Source organism: Tupaia chinensis, unplaced genomic scaffold (assembly GCF_000334495.1).
Source record: "Tupaia chinensis unplaced genomic scaffold, TupChi_1.0 Scaffold000332_1, whole genome shotgun sequence".
Lineage (NCBI taxonomy): Eukaryota > Metazoa > Chordata > Mammalia > Scandentia > Tupaiidae > Tupaia > Tupaia belangeri.
This window is the reverse complement of record NW_006159826.1, coordinates 2,003,957-2,018,653: the sequence shown is the minus strand read 5'-3', so window position 1 is coordinate 2,018,653 and position 14,697 is coordinate 2,003,957. Positions and strand designations below refer to the sequence as shown.

The following is a 14,697-nucleotide window of genomic DNA, read 5'->3' as shown; positions in this document are numbered from 1 at the left end:
GCTGGCCGCGCCGTTCAGTAAAGCCACCTGCACTGCTCTTAGGGTGACAGCTGACCCAGTCCAAGCACTTACTGAGGAGCCCTGCAGATGTGGGCATCACGCGACACCGCACGGGCCACCCTCCCTGGGACGTGGGACGTGAGTGCTGCTCGCCATCACCGCGGGGTCTTGGCCAGTTGTCACACGTGTGTCCTTCATGGCAGAATCATGTGGGACATTGGGCGTCCCTGCTCCTGGTCTGTTCTGTCTGCGACCATCTGGTGCGGTTCCTGAGCTTTCCCACCCTTGACGGTAGTCAGCACGGTCCCTCAGCTGGGTCTGCTGACGTCACTGTGTTATTGTGCAGAGTAGCCTTCAGGCCTTCGCGGGACCCTCCGAGGTGAGGCCGAGGCTCCTGTGTGTCCCAGGACAGCTGCCGTGCTAGACTCTTGAGGACGGACCGTCTAGGCCCGCCATGGGGGCCCCTTTTTTTTACCCCTGCCACTTTGTAGTTTTGTGGCTGTGGGTATTTTGTTGAAAGTACCTTGGAACCATGTAAGGTCCCCTGCCTCACTGACTTTAATCACTTGTTTAAGTCACTATGGGCTCAGGGACCCCACGGTATCCAGAGTCTCTTGCTGTCTGCTTGTCGTGCTCAAATTGCCTCCACCTGGCCACTGGCTGCTGTGGCCGTCCCCCGACCATCGTTCTTTGGCACGGTCACGCTCCTGCCTCGCCTCTTCCTTGCCCAGCTCCACCCTGGAGCTGCAGCTGCTTTCCTGCTGCTGGTTGGGTGGCTGCACACCCTGCTCTTGAGCGTTCTGAGCTCAGGGTCTCCCAGGAGCAGAGCTAGAGAGAAAGACGTGTGTGTGTGCTTGCATGCATGTCTGTGTGTACACAGGCATGTGGACAGTCACACGTGTCTCTGTGTACCGTGATGCACACTAGCACGTGCCCCCGGTTGCTACGTGCCCCCAGGTCCCCTGTAGCAGTCTGTCTGTCTGCTCTGTCTCCCTCCTCCCATGACGAGGTGTGGCTCTCGTTCTCCTTACTGCATCTGCTCGTCTGACCCCCGCAGTGCAGGCAGCTTGCCACTGTGGCTGCTAGCCCTGCCTGGCGTGGACGCCCGTGTCCAGCTCCTCCCTGGCACGGAGAGCTCTTGGGCTGCTGTGTGTCTGTGTAGATGTCCCTGCCCCGTCTTCAGCCCCACAGAACCCGCTTTCCTCCCTCCCTCCACGTGGCACACTCCCCACTCTGGTCTCCCCTTGTTCCCCTGCAGTGGCTTCGGGACCCTGTGAGTCAGTAGGGTCAGGGGCCAGGCCCAGGTCAGTCCCTGTCTTTCCCCTGGAGCGGCTCATGTCTTTCCTGTCCCTCTGCCTTGCCTGGTCTGGTATTAGACGTGAGCACGTTATCATGAACTGTTAAAGACGTGACTTCTGGGGCCAGCCAGTGGCATGGTGGTTAAGGCAGCTGGATCCCATGTGTTTGACTGTGGGGTTCAAGTCCTGGACTCAGTGATTTGAAGAACACTGGTTGCAGGTGCATGCATGCCCCAAGAGCCTGAGAGGAGAACGAGAGAGAAGGGATCGCAGCATGGCTATCCCCGGAGGTGGGGGCTTTCTCACTTTCTCTCTCTGTCTCTGACAAGGGCACATGCCCTTCAGCAAATTTTTGTAAAAGGAGGTGGGGGAACTTCTATAGCTTACTGAACAGAAGTTTAAAAAAAGATAGGGAAACAGAAGAGAATGAATGACAAAATATAAGGGAATATTTGCCAGAAGTGAAAAACAAAACCCTGAGAGAGTAGTGACCTCTGGCACGTCCCTAACGCTTCAGAGAGGGGGAGCTGCCGGGAGGTGCTGTGTGTGGTTGCTCGCGGCTGCCAGCTGAGCCGGCTGCTCTCAGGCCACAGCTCTGCGAGCTGGTTTTCTGCCACAGTTTGGACATTTGTCACTTGTATAGCAATCCAGATTTCTAGTAAAATATGATGAGGATGAAATTTCACAGCCTTCTGACCTAAATGGGGTACTATGCTTTTTAAAAATACTTTTTAAATTTACATTTAATCACCGTGAATCTCCACAGTGTACAAAAGGCTTTTTCCCAGCATTGGTGCAGTGCACATCAATGAAGTCAAAGGTATCACCACACACATTATCTTCAACAGATAACTTCACGTGTGTCTGTTAAATTAGAGGCATGGGGAAAGTTATGACACATGTTTGTATAGAAAAACATAGAAAAATATGTCCTGACTTCCCGACGACCTAGTATTTCCCCCGTCCCCTCCTACGCTGCCTGCCACCTACAGTTGCCCTCCCTGCTGTTGTGCTTTCGCACCGTTCAGTCCCTGTGGGAGTCAGTTCCTGCCGTGAAGTGCAGACATGTGGTACAATCCTGAGCAGGCTCATGCAGTGTCTCTTTTGCAGTCTGGCTTGCTTTGCTTAGCTTTAAATCTTCCATGTTCATCCACTTTGTATCAACTGTCAGGGTCTCATTGCTTTCGCATAGTTTGCAAATTTATCGCCCGTTCTGAGGCTCGTCTCTTTACCCTAACTATTGTTTCTTTGCTATGCAGAAGCTTTCTGGCGTTCTTGAAAGCCTACAAATAGAAGCTACCATATGACTCAGAAATCCCAGTCCTGGGTACTTACCCGCAGGATAGGAAAACACTCAGAAAGAAACTTGCACTCCCATGTTTATTGCAGCATTATTCACATTTGCTAAGATGTGGAGTCAACCCAAATGCCTGAGAACAGATGACTGGATTTAAAAAATGTGGCACATAGGCACTGTGGAATTCTACTCAGCCATAAGAAACAAGACCGTCTGGGTGTTCAGAGGTGCGTGGGTACTCTTCCTGAGCGCACAGCTTAACCTGCTGAGTCTGCCCTAACAGGGCTTTCATCCGCCAGATAGAAAGGGACCTCACAACACTGACAATGTTGGGCTCAAGGGTTTTTTATTTTTTTAATTTTATTTATTTATTTAATGCAAAGCACATGTACTTGCTAGAGAGACAGAGGAGAAAGCCCCACCACGGGGTGTGGTTATGCCACAACTCCCTTTCCTTTTCTCCATCATGCTGGGGTCTTGGACACGCGTGCATACATGCCCCGAGTGCTTCTCAAGCTGCTGGGGCTGAGATCTGAACCACAATCAGCAATGTGGGGTCTGGCTCCCTTCAGTCACTGCACCACAGGAGTGGCCCTTAGATTTTTTAACATTTAAAGCAACAACACATAATCCTACAAGTGTACCCTATAGCAGAAAGAAAAAAAAAAAAGGACTCGAGATCGGCCTTGCTCCGGGTGTCCTGGCAGCCCCGAGGGCAGAAGCAGATGGAGAGTGAGCCGGAGCGTCCGGGAGGGCCACGTGTCCCGCTGCTTGGCCAGCCAGGTGGTCACTTCATGGCGAAGATGACGAAGACATGCCCAGCTACTGAGTGGCTCAGACAGACGGTGTCCTTGCGGAAAAAGCAAAGCTGCTCAGAAGACATAGTCTGTCCCGAAAACCGAGACACCCTGAAGCGAACAGTGGACAGCACGTGACCCTCCCTGGCGAGGGCCACGTGCAGCAGGCTGCGCCTGTGTGGTGCTGCTCGTCCCGGTGGCTTCGAGCTCCCAGTAGGTGGCTGGTCCCAGCTGAGACGGACCATTGTGTGCAATACATGCTGACACAGAGCCTGTGCTGTGAGAGAGGAATGTAAAATACTTTATTAGTAGTTTTTATATTGATTATATGTTGGAATAATATTTTGGATATATTAGGTTAAATAAAATGTATTGAAATTCATTTTACTGTTTATTTTTGCTTTTTAAATGAAACTGCTAGAAAATGCCAAATTACTTATGTGGCTTACAGAGTCTTATTGGGCGTTGTATGTATAGGTGAAATGAATTAAAATGAAGCATTACATTGATTAAGTGTGCAGAATTGAATGCAAAAGCCCTAACCCAGTTCTTAAGAAATCAGTTTTAGGGAAGAATAACATGTCATAGTGGATGGTAGTGATGGGGGTCGGGGGAGCAGCTCACATTGACATGCTTGTTCACCTCACCTTCTTCCGTCCTTCCCTTCATGGCGTCTTTTCATGACCTCGGCTATGTCAGTATAGTAAATCCTCTGTGAGGTACCGGGGAGGAAGACTTTACCTCTGCCTTGTCAGGGTCTCTGGTGGGGCCCCCAAACTAAACGCAGATAAGCGGGTCGAGAGGAGGAAAGCGTGCACACAGTCCGGGTGAGCACGGCAGCCCTACAGGAGAACAAAGACTGAGGCGGGGAGGGCCCAAGCCGCCTCCGGGGGGGGGGGTCGTGGGACAGTAACAAGCACATCCGGGGCGAGAGGACTGGAGTTACTCTCCCTGAGTCTGTCTGCAGAGGTCTCGCATCGCCCCGTGTCTGGTGGTAGGACTGTTCTTCTGGAATGGGGAGGGGACATCTTCCATGCTTTTAGGGAAAAAGGGGCAGGTTAGAGTACCTTCTTGCCCCCTCTGTAAAGTCTCTTAACTCAAAATAATCCTTTTGCCAAAATGGGATGTTTTTGCGGTGGCATATTCTGCCACCCTTCAGTGATAAGATGATTTTTTAAACATATTTCAGTCTTACAGGTCTGCCAGAAAGACCACCAGAACATCTGTCTTCTCCCTTCTGTGCTTTAGGTCTTGCTTCAGCCACAGTGACCCCATGAGTCATGCCAAGTTTGCTGACTCGCTCACGCTTTGCACGGGCTTTACACGGGCTTGCTTACACCAGGCTTGCTTACATGGGCTTGCTTACTCACGCTTTGCACAGTTTGCTTACACTGGGCTTGCTTACTCGCTCACTCTTTATGCCAGCATGCTTATACGGCTTGCTTACTCGCTCACACTTTACACATAACCCTTTTCTCCTCCAGAGGACATATGTGCATGCATGGGGTGAGGAAGAGACAGACCTCCCCAGCAGGACCTAGTCATAATCCTTTTTTTCCCTCACTTTTTGCATCTCATCAGGATCCTGGGCATGGTCAGAATGTTTTTCAAGTCAATGGGGCAAGGACTCGAACCTCGATTGGCCATATAGAGTTCAGGTCCCTCTGCAGAGCCGTTAGCTGCTGCATGTGGGGCTGGCCCTACCTCTCATGGAGTTCTAAGGGGTCCTCATTCATTTCCCGAGGACTGAGTGTGTGACAGTGGTTGACATTCGATGCTGTTTCTCCCTGTGGCGTCTCTCCTGCGGCAGCCTGCCACCAGCCCTCTTAGTTACAGACCGTGCAGTGGCTCCAACAGTAGCTGCCATGTATAGCGCTCTTTTTTCTTCCGCGGCTCAGGAATTGCATACGCCCATCTCAAACCCTTGCAGTAGTCTGTGAAGTGGCGCGACCCCGTCTCCTGGGATAGGGAACGGGGGCACACAGGGACGTCCGCAGGGTGCAGTAAGTGCGGAGGTGGGCCGTGCCCCAGCTCTGGCCCGGCCCAGGGACTGGCCCTGGTCCCATTCATGTGTTCACATCAGAGAGAGAGAGAGAAACAGAGACAGAGACAGCAAAAGCACTCCCTACTGAGGCCTGGTCAGGCCACAATCCTTTTTCTTCTCTTTTCTCCATCTTGCTGGGACCCTGGGCACACAGGGCCAGCATGTTTTTTAAGCCTCCAGGCTGGGATTTGAACTGCAGTTGACCACAGGGGATCCAGCTCCCTCTGCATGGAACTTCACTGCTCTGTGAGGGGCTGGCCCTGGACTGTCCCTTCTAATGGAGTCTTCCTGCCTTCGAGCAGCAGGTTTTTATCTGCTGCCCATAAAACCACCTAGTTTTCAGGTTGTAGAAATGAAATGAGAGTGGCAGTTTGTTTATATGCACAGAAATAAAACATTGGTTCTTGAGAAATACTTGCTGTAGGGCCAGCAGGTGTGGTAGTCAGGGTGATGGATCCCATGTGTCTGACTCCGCAGTTTGAGCCCTGGACCCTGTGGCTTGAAAATCACACTGTGTGTGTGTGTGCATGCCCAAATCCTGAGAGGAGAATGGAGGAGAACGGATTGCAGTGTAGCCATCCCCAGGGGGCAGTTTCTCACTCCCTTCCACAAGGACATGTACCCTACAGCAAAAATCTAAACAAAAAGATGAGAAAGAAAAACAGTTACTGTGAAGTTCTAAAACCGCTTCGGTGCACTGGGCTCACGTCGTAAGGGGGAAGCGTGTCTGCTGTCTGACCCAGCAGGGCGCCTCTCGTTGCAATTTTGGAGAAGCATGTCTTTAACTCAGAGTAACCCTTATCCAAAGCAGCCTGGCCCTGAGGCGGTGTTCCCTGCGCTGAAGTGCTGCTGCAGGCCTGGCCACAGTCCTCGCGGCCGCTGTCGGCGCCGGGTAGAGTGCGCCAAGCAGGGCGCCCCTGCACCTCATCCCATGGGGGCCTCAGCTCCCCTTCAGGGGGTGAACGTCACCCAAGGGCCACTGCGTGTAAGGCCTTGAGCTGCAGGCCTGAGTGACCCACTGAGTCTCACTGCAGGATAGACTTCCTGCTACTGTTGGCTTCCAGGAAGCCGAGGGCCCGGGAGGTGGGCGAAGTCGCAATCCATGGGGCGGAGGTGCTGGGACCTGACCCCGCTCCAGCTGCAGGGCGAGCCTTCTACGGTGTGAGCCTGCCCGCAGCCCTGTGGTGTGAGGTCGGGTTAGTGTCAGGACAGAGTTCAACACTGTTCTTGCTCAGTCTCCAAGTCCTGGGTCGGGCTTTGTCGTCCATTCTCAAGCGTTACTGTATGTGTTAGAAGTCTTTAAAACCAGCTGATGTTGATCTGGAAAGTTGCTGATATGCCTCTGTGAGCTACATGTAAATCAAGCCTCTTGTCAGAGGGGTGTGCTTTCCAAAGGTGACTTCACCCCCACCCCTGCTGCGATAATTTATATGAGAGTCTGGAAACGGCCAAATCTCCATGTTTTGCAGCAGTGTGTTCCAGTGCCTTTAGGATCATAAAAGTCTCTCCTGGCGATCATAATTCCAAACATACTTTGTTTTAAATTCTTAACCTTTTAAAAATACAGTTACAAACTTAGAGATTAGTATTCCCAATTCTGCTTGGTTCTGTGAGGCAGAAATAAGGGTTTACAAGGGAGCCGGCAGTATGAAGGAGCTGGGTCAGGGTTTGGGGCAATCCTCTGTTGGCTAATAACTGGATACCCGAGTAGAGGTTTAGGGCCGCCCTGTGGCCTGGTGGTTAAGGGAGCCAGATCCCACATGCAGTTCAAACCCCAGCCCTAGCAGTTTGGAAAAATGCCAAGTGTCTGTGCACATATGCCCCAAATCCCAGCAGTACTGAGAGATGGTGGAGAAGGGCTTGGGTGTGACACGCATCACTCGGGGGGCTTTTTCTCTCTCTCCCTCTCTCTGTCTCTCCAGTCAGCATGCATGTTCTCTAGCAAATTTAAACAAAAATAGGAAACTGTTAACAAAAAGGAAAGAAAGAGGAGAGGAAGAGGTGGAGGTTTACTTTGCTCAGTTTTGGAGGTCCGGGGTTCAGGGCCATGTCTGGCGAGGGAGGGTCTTGTTGCTGGTGGAAACGTGGTGGTGGGCACGTGTGTCGCGTCCCTCTGTGGTCCTGTTACCTCTCCTTATAAAGCCACCAGGTCCACTGTAGGGCTTCACGCTGATGAAATCCTCCCTGTACCTAATCCTGCCGCCTCGCAGAGCCCCCAGCTTTCAACGCGAGTGGGCTCGCTCCTCTCCTCACAGTGCCTTTGTACCCTAGGCAAGCCTCGCACGTGCACCTGGGGGCACATGCACCTGGGGACGCCTTCAAACCACAGCAGCCACATTCTGCTCGGTCTGGTCCCGCAGCAGCTCTCGGGTGTTTCCAAGTTCACTCAGTTCTTCCATGAGTGAGGCTGTGAGAATGAGTGAGTGAGCGAGCATCCCCAACAGGGTCATGGCGCCAGGGCCACCTCCAGCCTCTGCCAGACCCAGCTCCTGGCCCGAGCATCGGGAGGTCTCTGGGCCAGCCCTTCCACATGGGTCAGCTTGGCAGGGTCCCCTGGTTTACCACTGCACCACTGTCCACCCACTCCCCAGGATCGACGATAGGATGCCTGTTAGGTTCCCACGCTCAGTTCATCACCCCAGACAGTGTGTGTTGGTCACCACCGTGCCGGGTGTACAGGAATTACTTAATGGAATTTTAAGTTTCTCTACCAAGTCAGTGAGAGATTTATTGATGTGTGTATAATGACACACATTTTTTCTTCGGGAAGTAGTTTATTACTCTATTAAATTCATTGTAGTCACTTGGTATTTTAATTTAAAGGCATTTATATCACCATTGCCGTTGTTAAAGATTAAGCATTTTGTTTTGAGGTAAGTGAGATTAAGCCATTTGTTTTGAGGTAAGTGTAAATCCCGGTGCGAGATTTATTGATGTGTGTATAATGACACACATTTTTTCTTCGGGAAGTAGTTTATTACTCTATTAAATTCATTGTAGTCACTTGGTATTTTAATTTAAAGGCATTTATATCACCATTGCCGTTGTTAAAGATTAAGCATTTTGTTTTGAGGTAAGTGAGATTAAGCCATTTGTTTTGAGGTAAGTGTAAATCCCGGTGCAGGTAAGAAGAAAGTGAGATTAAGCATTTTGTTTTGAGGTAAGTGTAAATCCCGGTGCAGGTAAGAAGTGGCAGAGGGTTACTGCTTCCCTTTCCCTCCCGGGGAGTCCTGGCAGAGCCGCTGTACTGCGTTGCAGCAGCCAGGGGGCCGGGGCGCACACCCCACCAGGACCCCTCCCTCCCGCTGGCTCTTTTTCAGAGCCACACCCTCTTCCTTCCCACCGCTGCCCCCCCTCAACCTCTGACAGCCACCGCTATTCCCTGTGGCTGTAATTTGACCTTTTCAAGAACGTTATATAAATGAAGTCCTACTGCGTGTGACCTTTGCCACTGGCTTTAGTCACTGGGCGCTTCTCCCTGAGAGTCATCAGGTTGTGTGTGTCTGCAGCCCGCTCCTTCTTTAAGAGGGATTTTTGCTATAGGGCATGTGCGCTTGCTGGAGAGACAGCGAGAAGTCGCCTCCTAGGCAATGGCCTTGCTGCAGTCCTCCTCCAGTCTCCCCTTGGGTTTTGGGCATGTGCGCTTATGCGCCGGCATGAGTTTTAGGTTTCCAAGTCCAGGACTTGAACCATGGTCGACTACGTGGGAGTCCAGTGATGTAACCATTATGCCGCCTGCTGGTCCCAACCCATTCCTTTTTACCGCTGGGTAGTTTTCCGTGGTGTGGACCTGCTGCAGTGTACGTAACCGATGCCCACTAAAGGACACCTGGCTCGTTTCCCGTCTATGGCTACTCTGAAGGAAACTCGTGTAAACATGTGCATGCATGTTTTTGTATGAATATGAGTCTTCAATTTTCTGGATAAATGCCCAGGAGTATAATTGCTGGGTCACCTGGTAATTGTATGTGTAATTTTTAAAGAAAACGCCACTGTTTTCCAGAGTGACCTTGTCACGAGCAGTGTGCGTGTCTCTGCTGACCAGCAGTTGGTGCCGCACTGTTTTTATCTTAGCCATGCCAATAGTGCTAGAGAACTAGCTCAGTGTGGTTTGAACTCGCATTTTCCTAATAGTTAATAATGTTGAACATACTTTCACGTGCTTGTCGGCCATCTGTGTATACTCTTCAGTGACGTGTGTCTTTGTGTCCTTTGTCCATTTTCTAGTTGCATTGTTTGCTTTTTTTTTGCCTTTGTTTTTCATTATTGTGGTAGAGTGTGCACGCACAGGAGAGAGACAGAGGGAGGTGAGCATCGTCCACAGAGTCTGGTGAACTGCAGTCCCCTCTCCCTGAGAGTGGGGGCTCGTGCGTGCACTCGTGCGTGTGCTTGTTGTGTTTCAGGGCCACCAGGCAGGGACTCAAACTGTGGAAGTCACCTGGGAAGCCGGACAGCCTCTCCTGGGTAGCGTGGCCCACCCTGCTGCTGAGTTCTGAGAGTTCTTTATTCTAGATACTTGACCTTTATTAAAATGCATGATTTGCAAATGTTTTTTTCCCTTCTGTAACTTGTCTTCCAGCCCCTTAGGCAGGGCCTTTTGCAGTGCTAATGTTTTGATAAAGTTGAGTTTATCAATTTTTCCTCTTACGGCTCCTACTTTTAGTGTTGAGTCTAAGAACTCTTTGCCTAGCGCTTGGATTCCGCAGACGTCCTCCTCCTGTAATTTCTTTTCATAACAGTTGTATGTTTATGTTCTGTATTTAAGTCTGTGGTTCTTTTTGATTCCATTTCTGTGTAAGGCACAAGCTTAGGTCAAGCTTCTCTCTTTATTTTTGCCTGTGGATGTCCAGCTGCCCCACGGTCACCTGCTGAAAAGCTGCTCTTCTTCACTCATTTACCTCGCACCTTTGTCTGGGGTCAGCTTGGTCTCCCTGCCGGATCTATTTGTTTGTTGTTGTTGTTTTATTTTTAATTTGCATGTACACTTACCAGAGAGAGACAGAGAGAAGAGAGAGAAAGAAAGCATTCCTCAACAAACCACAGTCCCTTCTCTTCATATCTCCAACCTGTTGGATTTGGGGCATGTGCGTTCGCGCATGTGCATGCACACACACACACAGCATATTTTTCACTGGCTAGAATTTGAACTACGTGGTTGGCCATGTGGGATCTGGCTACCTTAACCACCAGGCAATGGAGCCAGCCTCTATCTTCAAGTTCTCTGTTCTGCTCCATTGGTCTCTGTGTTTCCATCTGCCCGTGCCACAGTCCTGGCTACTGTAGCTTTATGAAAAGTCTTGAAATCAGGTAGACTGATTTTATTCTTTATTCTTTTTCAGTGTGTTTTAGATACTCTAGCTCCTTTGGCTTCTCATATAAATTTTAGGATAACCTTGTCTGTATCCCCAATAAATTAGCTCGAGCCTTTGTCTGGATTTGGGTTAGACCTGTGTGAGCGCGGGAACTGATGTCCTCACCGTGCTGGTCTTCAGCTCGCGACCGCAGCACGCCCTTCCACTTCCTCAGGTGCCCTCGGATCTCTCCTCTGTACTGGGCCATCCTAGTGTCAGTGCCTAGACATGCTTGCTGAGGTTTACACCACGTAGTTTTCTTTGAGCAATTGTAATGGCATTGCTGGGCGTGTGCTTGTTGTGTTTCAGGGCCACCAGGCAGGGACTCAAACTGTGGAAGTCACCTGGGAAGCCGGACAGCCTCTCCTGGGTAGCGTGGCCCACCCTGCTGCTGAGTTCTGAGAGTTCTTTATTCTAGATACTTGACCTTTATTAAAATGCATGATTTGCAAATGTTTTTTTCCCTTCTGTAACTTGTCTTCCAGCCCCTTAGGCAGGGCCTTTTGCAGTGCTAATGTTTTGATAAAGTTGAGTTTATCAATTTTTCCTCTTACGGCTCCTACTTTTAGTGTTGAGTCTAAGAACTCTTTGCCTAGCGCTTGGATTCCGCAGACGTCCTCCTCCTGTAATTTCTTTTCATCACAGTTGTATGTTTATGTTCTGTATTTAAGTCTGTGGTTCTTTTTGATTCCATTTCTGTGTAAGGCACAAGCTTAGGTCAAGCTTCTCTCTTTATTTTTGCCTGTGGATGTCCAGCTGCCCCACGGTCACCTGCTGAAAAGCTGCTCTTCTTCACTCGTTTACCTCGCACCTTTGTCTGGGGTCAGCTTGGTCTCCCTGCCGGATCTATTTGTTTGTTGTTGTTGTTTTATTTTTAATTTGCATGTACACTTACCAGAGAGAGACAGAGAGAAGAGAGAGAAAGAAAGCATTCCTCAACAAACCACAGTCCCTTCTCTTCATATCTCCAACCTGTTGGATTTGGGGCATGTGCGTTCGCGCATGTGCATGCACACACACACACAGCATATTTTTCACTGGCTAGAATTTGAACTACGTGGTTGGCCATGTGGGATCTGGCTACCTTAACCACCAGGCAATGGAGCCAGCCTCTATCTTCAAGTTCTCTGTTCTGCTCCATTGGTCTCTGTGTTTCCATCTGCCCGTGCCACAGTCCTGGCTACTGTAGCTTTATGAAAAGTCTTGAAATCAGGTAGACTGATTTTATTCTTTATTCTTTTTCAGTGTGTTTTAGATACTCTAGCTCCTTTGGCTTCTCATATAAATTTTAGGATAACCTTGTCTGTATCCCCAATAAATTAGCTCGAGCCTTTGTCTGGATTTGGGTTAGACCTGTGTGAGCGCGGGAACTGATGTCCTCACCGTGCTGGTCTTCAGCTCGCGACCGCAGCACGCCCTTCCACTTCCTCAGGTGCCCTCGGATCTCTCCTCTGTACTGGGCCATCCTAGTGTCAGTGCCTAGACATGCTTGCTGAGGTTTACACCACGTAGTTTTCTTTGAGCAATTGTAATGGCATTGCTGGGTTTTTTTTTTTTTTTTGGGGGGGTTTTTGCTAAAGGGGCCAGGGTCCCAGACAGACAGAGAGAGACAGAGAGACAGAAAGCGAGAAATCACCCCCCAGGGGGGGTGGCCACGCCGCAATCCCTTCTCCTCCATTCTCCTCTCGGGATCTTGGGCACGCACACACACGCGTCTGGTGTGAATTTAAGCTACCAGGTCCGGGACTCGAACTGAGGTCGACCATGTCCGACATGGCCATTACACTAACTGCTGGTCCCCCTTTTTTTTTTTTAACAGCAGTGTCCATGTGTTTATTGCTGGCATATAGAACTGAAAGTTTGCATTTGTCCCCTGCAGCCCTATTGAACTCACTGATGAGCTTTTTGAGTCTTACTTTGTATCCCTGTCCTCTTCGCTGATTTTGTGGTGGCTTAAACTCACGCTGGGCACATGTGCGTGCGTGCTCAAGATCCTGAGAGGAGAATGGAGGGGAAGGGGTTGCAGCATGGCCATCCCCCTGGGGGGTGATTTCTCCCTTTCTGTCTCTCTGTCTTAGCAAAAACCTCTTCAAAAGAAAAAGAGAAAAGAGAAAAGAAGGAAGGGGTGCTGCTCAGCAAAGTGGGGAAGCTCTGCTCAAGAGAAGTTGGATCCCTCATGGTGACTGTGGTTCAGACTCCCATCCACGTCAGCCAGAAACTGGGCGCTCGCACGTGTGCCCAGGGTCAGCAGGCCAGACAGCGGCAAGAAATGGGTCACGTGGGACCAGAGCCTGTGGGGGGCGCTGCCCCAAGCCCACGCTCTATCATGAGCGGGAGAAAACAGTAAAAGAAGTAATATGGACCAGACCTGTGGTGGGCAGGTAGCACCAGGCTGCGGTGTTGTGAGCTGCTGCGACTGGCCTGAAAACACACCAGGCACGTGTGCGTGTCCTGTTCCCAGCGGATGGGGGCTTTGGGGGTGCGGCCAAACCCAGTGGAAGTGCCTCTTCCTCTGTCCTGTGCATGTGCTCGACCATGAATGATTGTGGTTGAAGGAGCACACCTGGTTACACGGTGATCCAAGTGCTTACGCGGTTCAGTTCCAAGCTGGAACACGATCCTAACTGATCAGCATCTGAATGCGTGCAGCTCACCCGAGTGGTGGGGCTCCAGCACCTCAGCCAGTGGGGGGCTGGGGTCCAGGAAGGGCTCCCTGCAGACACTGCCAGGTTGTCTGGAAGGTCCTGGTGGAGAGGTGCTGACCGGTACCTCTCACCTCGGTCAGTTTCACTGTGCTGGCATCCACTGGCGTAGTGGCAGGGGGGGGGCGCAGGGCTGGGCCTCATCCTGCCAGCCAGCATGGCGAAACCATGTCACTAAACCCTGTAACCATAACCACAGCAAGTTTCTGGTCTCTTGGGAACTGGAATCTTACTGTATAGGAACGGGCCCCAGGCCAGCCCACGGCTTGGTGGCTGAGGTGGCTGGACCCCACTTGGCCCACTCACGGCTCCAGTCCTGGACTTGATGGTCCGGCCAGCATGCGGTGCACATGTGCATGTGTGCCCAGAACCCTGGAGGGGAGAAATGGAGAAGGCATTGCAGTGCCACCATCCTCCCTGGGGGTGCTTTCTCACTTCCTCTCTCTGGGAGTCCTTGTGCCCTCCAGCAAAATTTAAAAAAAAAGATTAAGAAAGAAAGAAGCAAAGAAAAGAAAAAAAATAGGCCCCTCGCAGATTTCCAGGTAGAGGCAGCCCCCCTGTGCCCTGGGGAGGAGAGGGAGCAGCCCTCCTCGGCCTCTGTGCTCACAGGCGCTCGGCACCGCACGCTGACCCTGTCCCGTGGCCTGGGCCTTCCGTAGCACCGCTGCGAGGCACGGCCCCAGCCTTCCTGCCGGCGCTGTGTGCTCCTCTGGCCCGCTCCTGCCTGCCTGAGGTGCTGCTTTCCCTGTTCCCGGACTAGGAGAAATCGCTGGTCTTTGAGTCGGCATGGAAGAAGGAGAAGGAAATTGTGTCCAAGGAGATCGAGAAGCTCCGTGTGTCCATCCAGACCCTGTGCAAGAGCGCGCTGCCCCTGGGGAAGATCATGGACTACATCCAGGAGGACGTGGATGCCATGCAGAACGAGCTGCAGCTGTGGCACGGCGAGAACAAGCAGCACGCAGAGGCCCTGCGCAAGGAGCAGAGGTGAGGGGTGGAGGGCTGCACGTAGAGTGGGAGCAGGGGTGGGGCGTGGGGAGCTGTGGGTGGAGCAGAGGTGTGGGGTGAGGGTGGGGGACTGTGGATAGAGCAGTAGCAGAGATGAGGGGTGTAGGGGTTTTGGGGGAAACAGGTGGGGCCTGGGGAGATGGAGCAGAGGTGAGGGGTGTAGGGGCTGGGGTTGGAGCAGAGGGGGGGGGGGGGGGGCTTCA

The 14,697-nt window shown here is 51.4% G+C and overlaps 1 protein-coding gene across 1 annotated transcript in view; it reads left to right on the top strand.

Annotated features, from left to right (window-relative positions):
* Positions 1-14,697, top strand: part of IFT54 (intraflagellar transport 54) — a gene marked incomplete at its 5' end in the record, with an annotated part of 59,656 nt that overhangs the window by 42,391 nt on the left and 2,568 nt on the right. Inside the window, 1 exon segment of the mRNA XM_027773216.1 lies at positions 14,250-14,473. Within this exon segment, the coding sequence (XP_027629017.1) occupies positions 14,250-14,473 (224 nt within the window).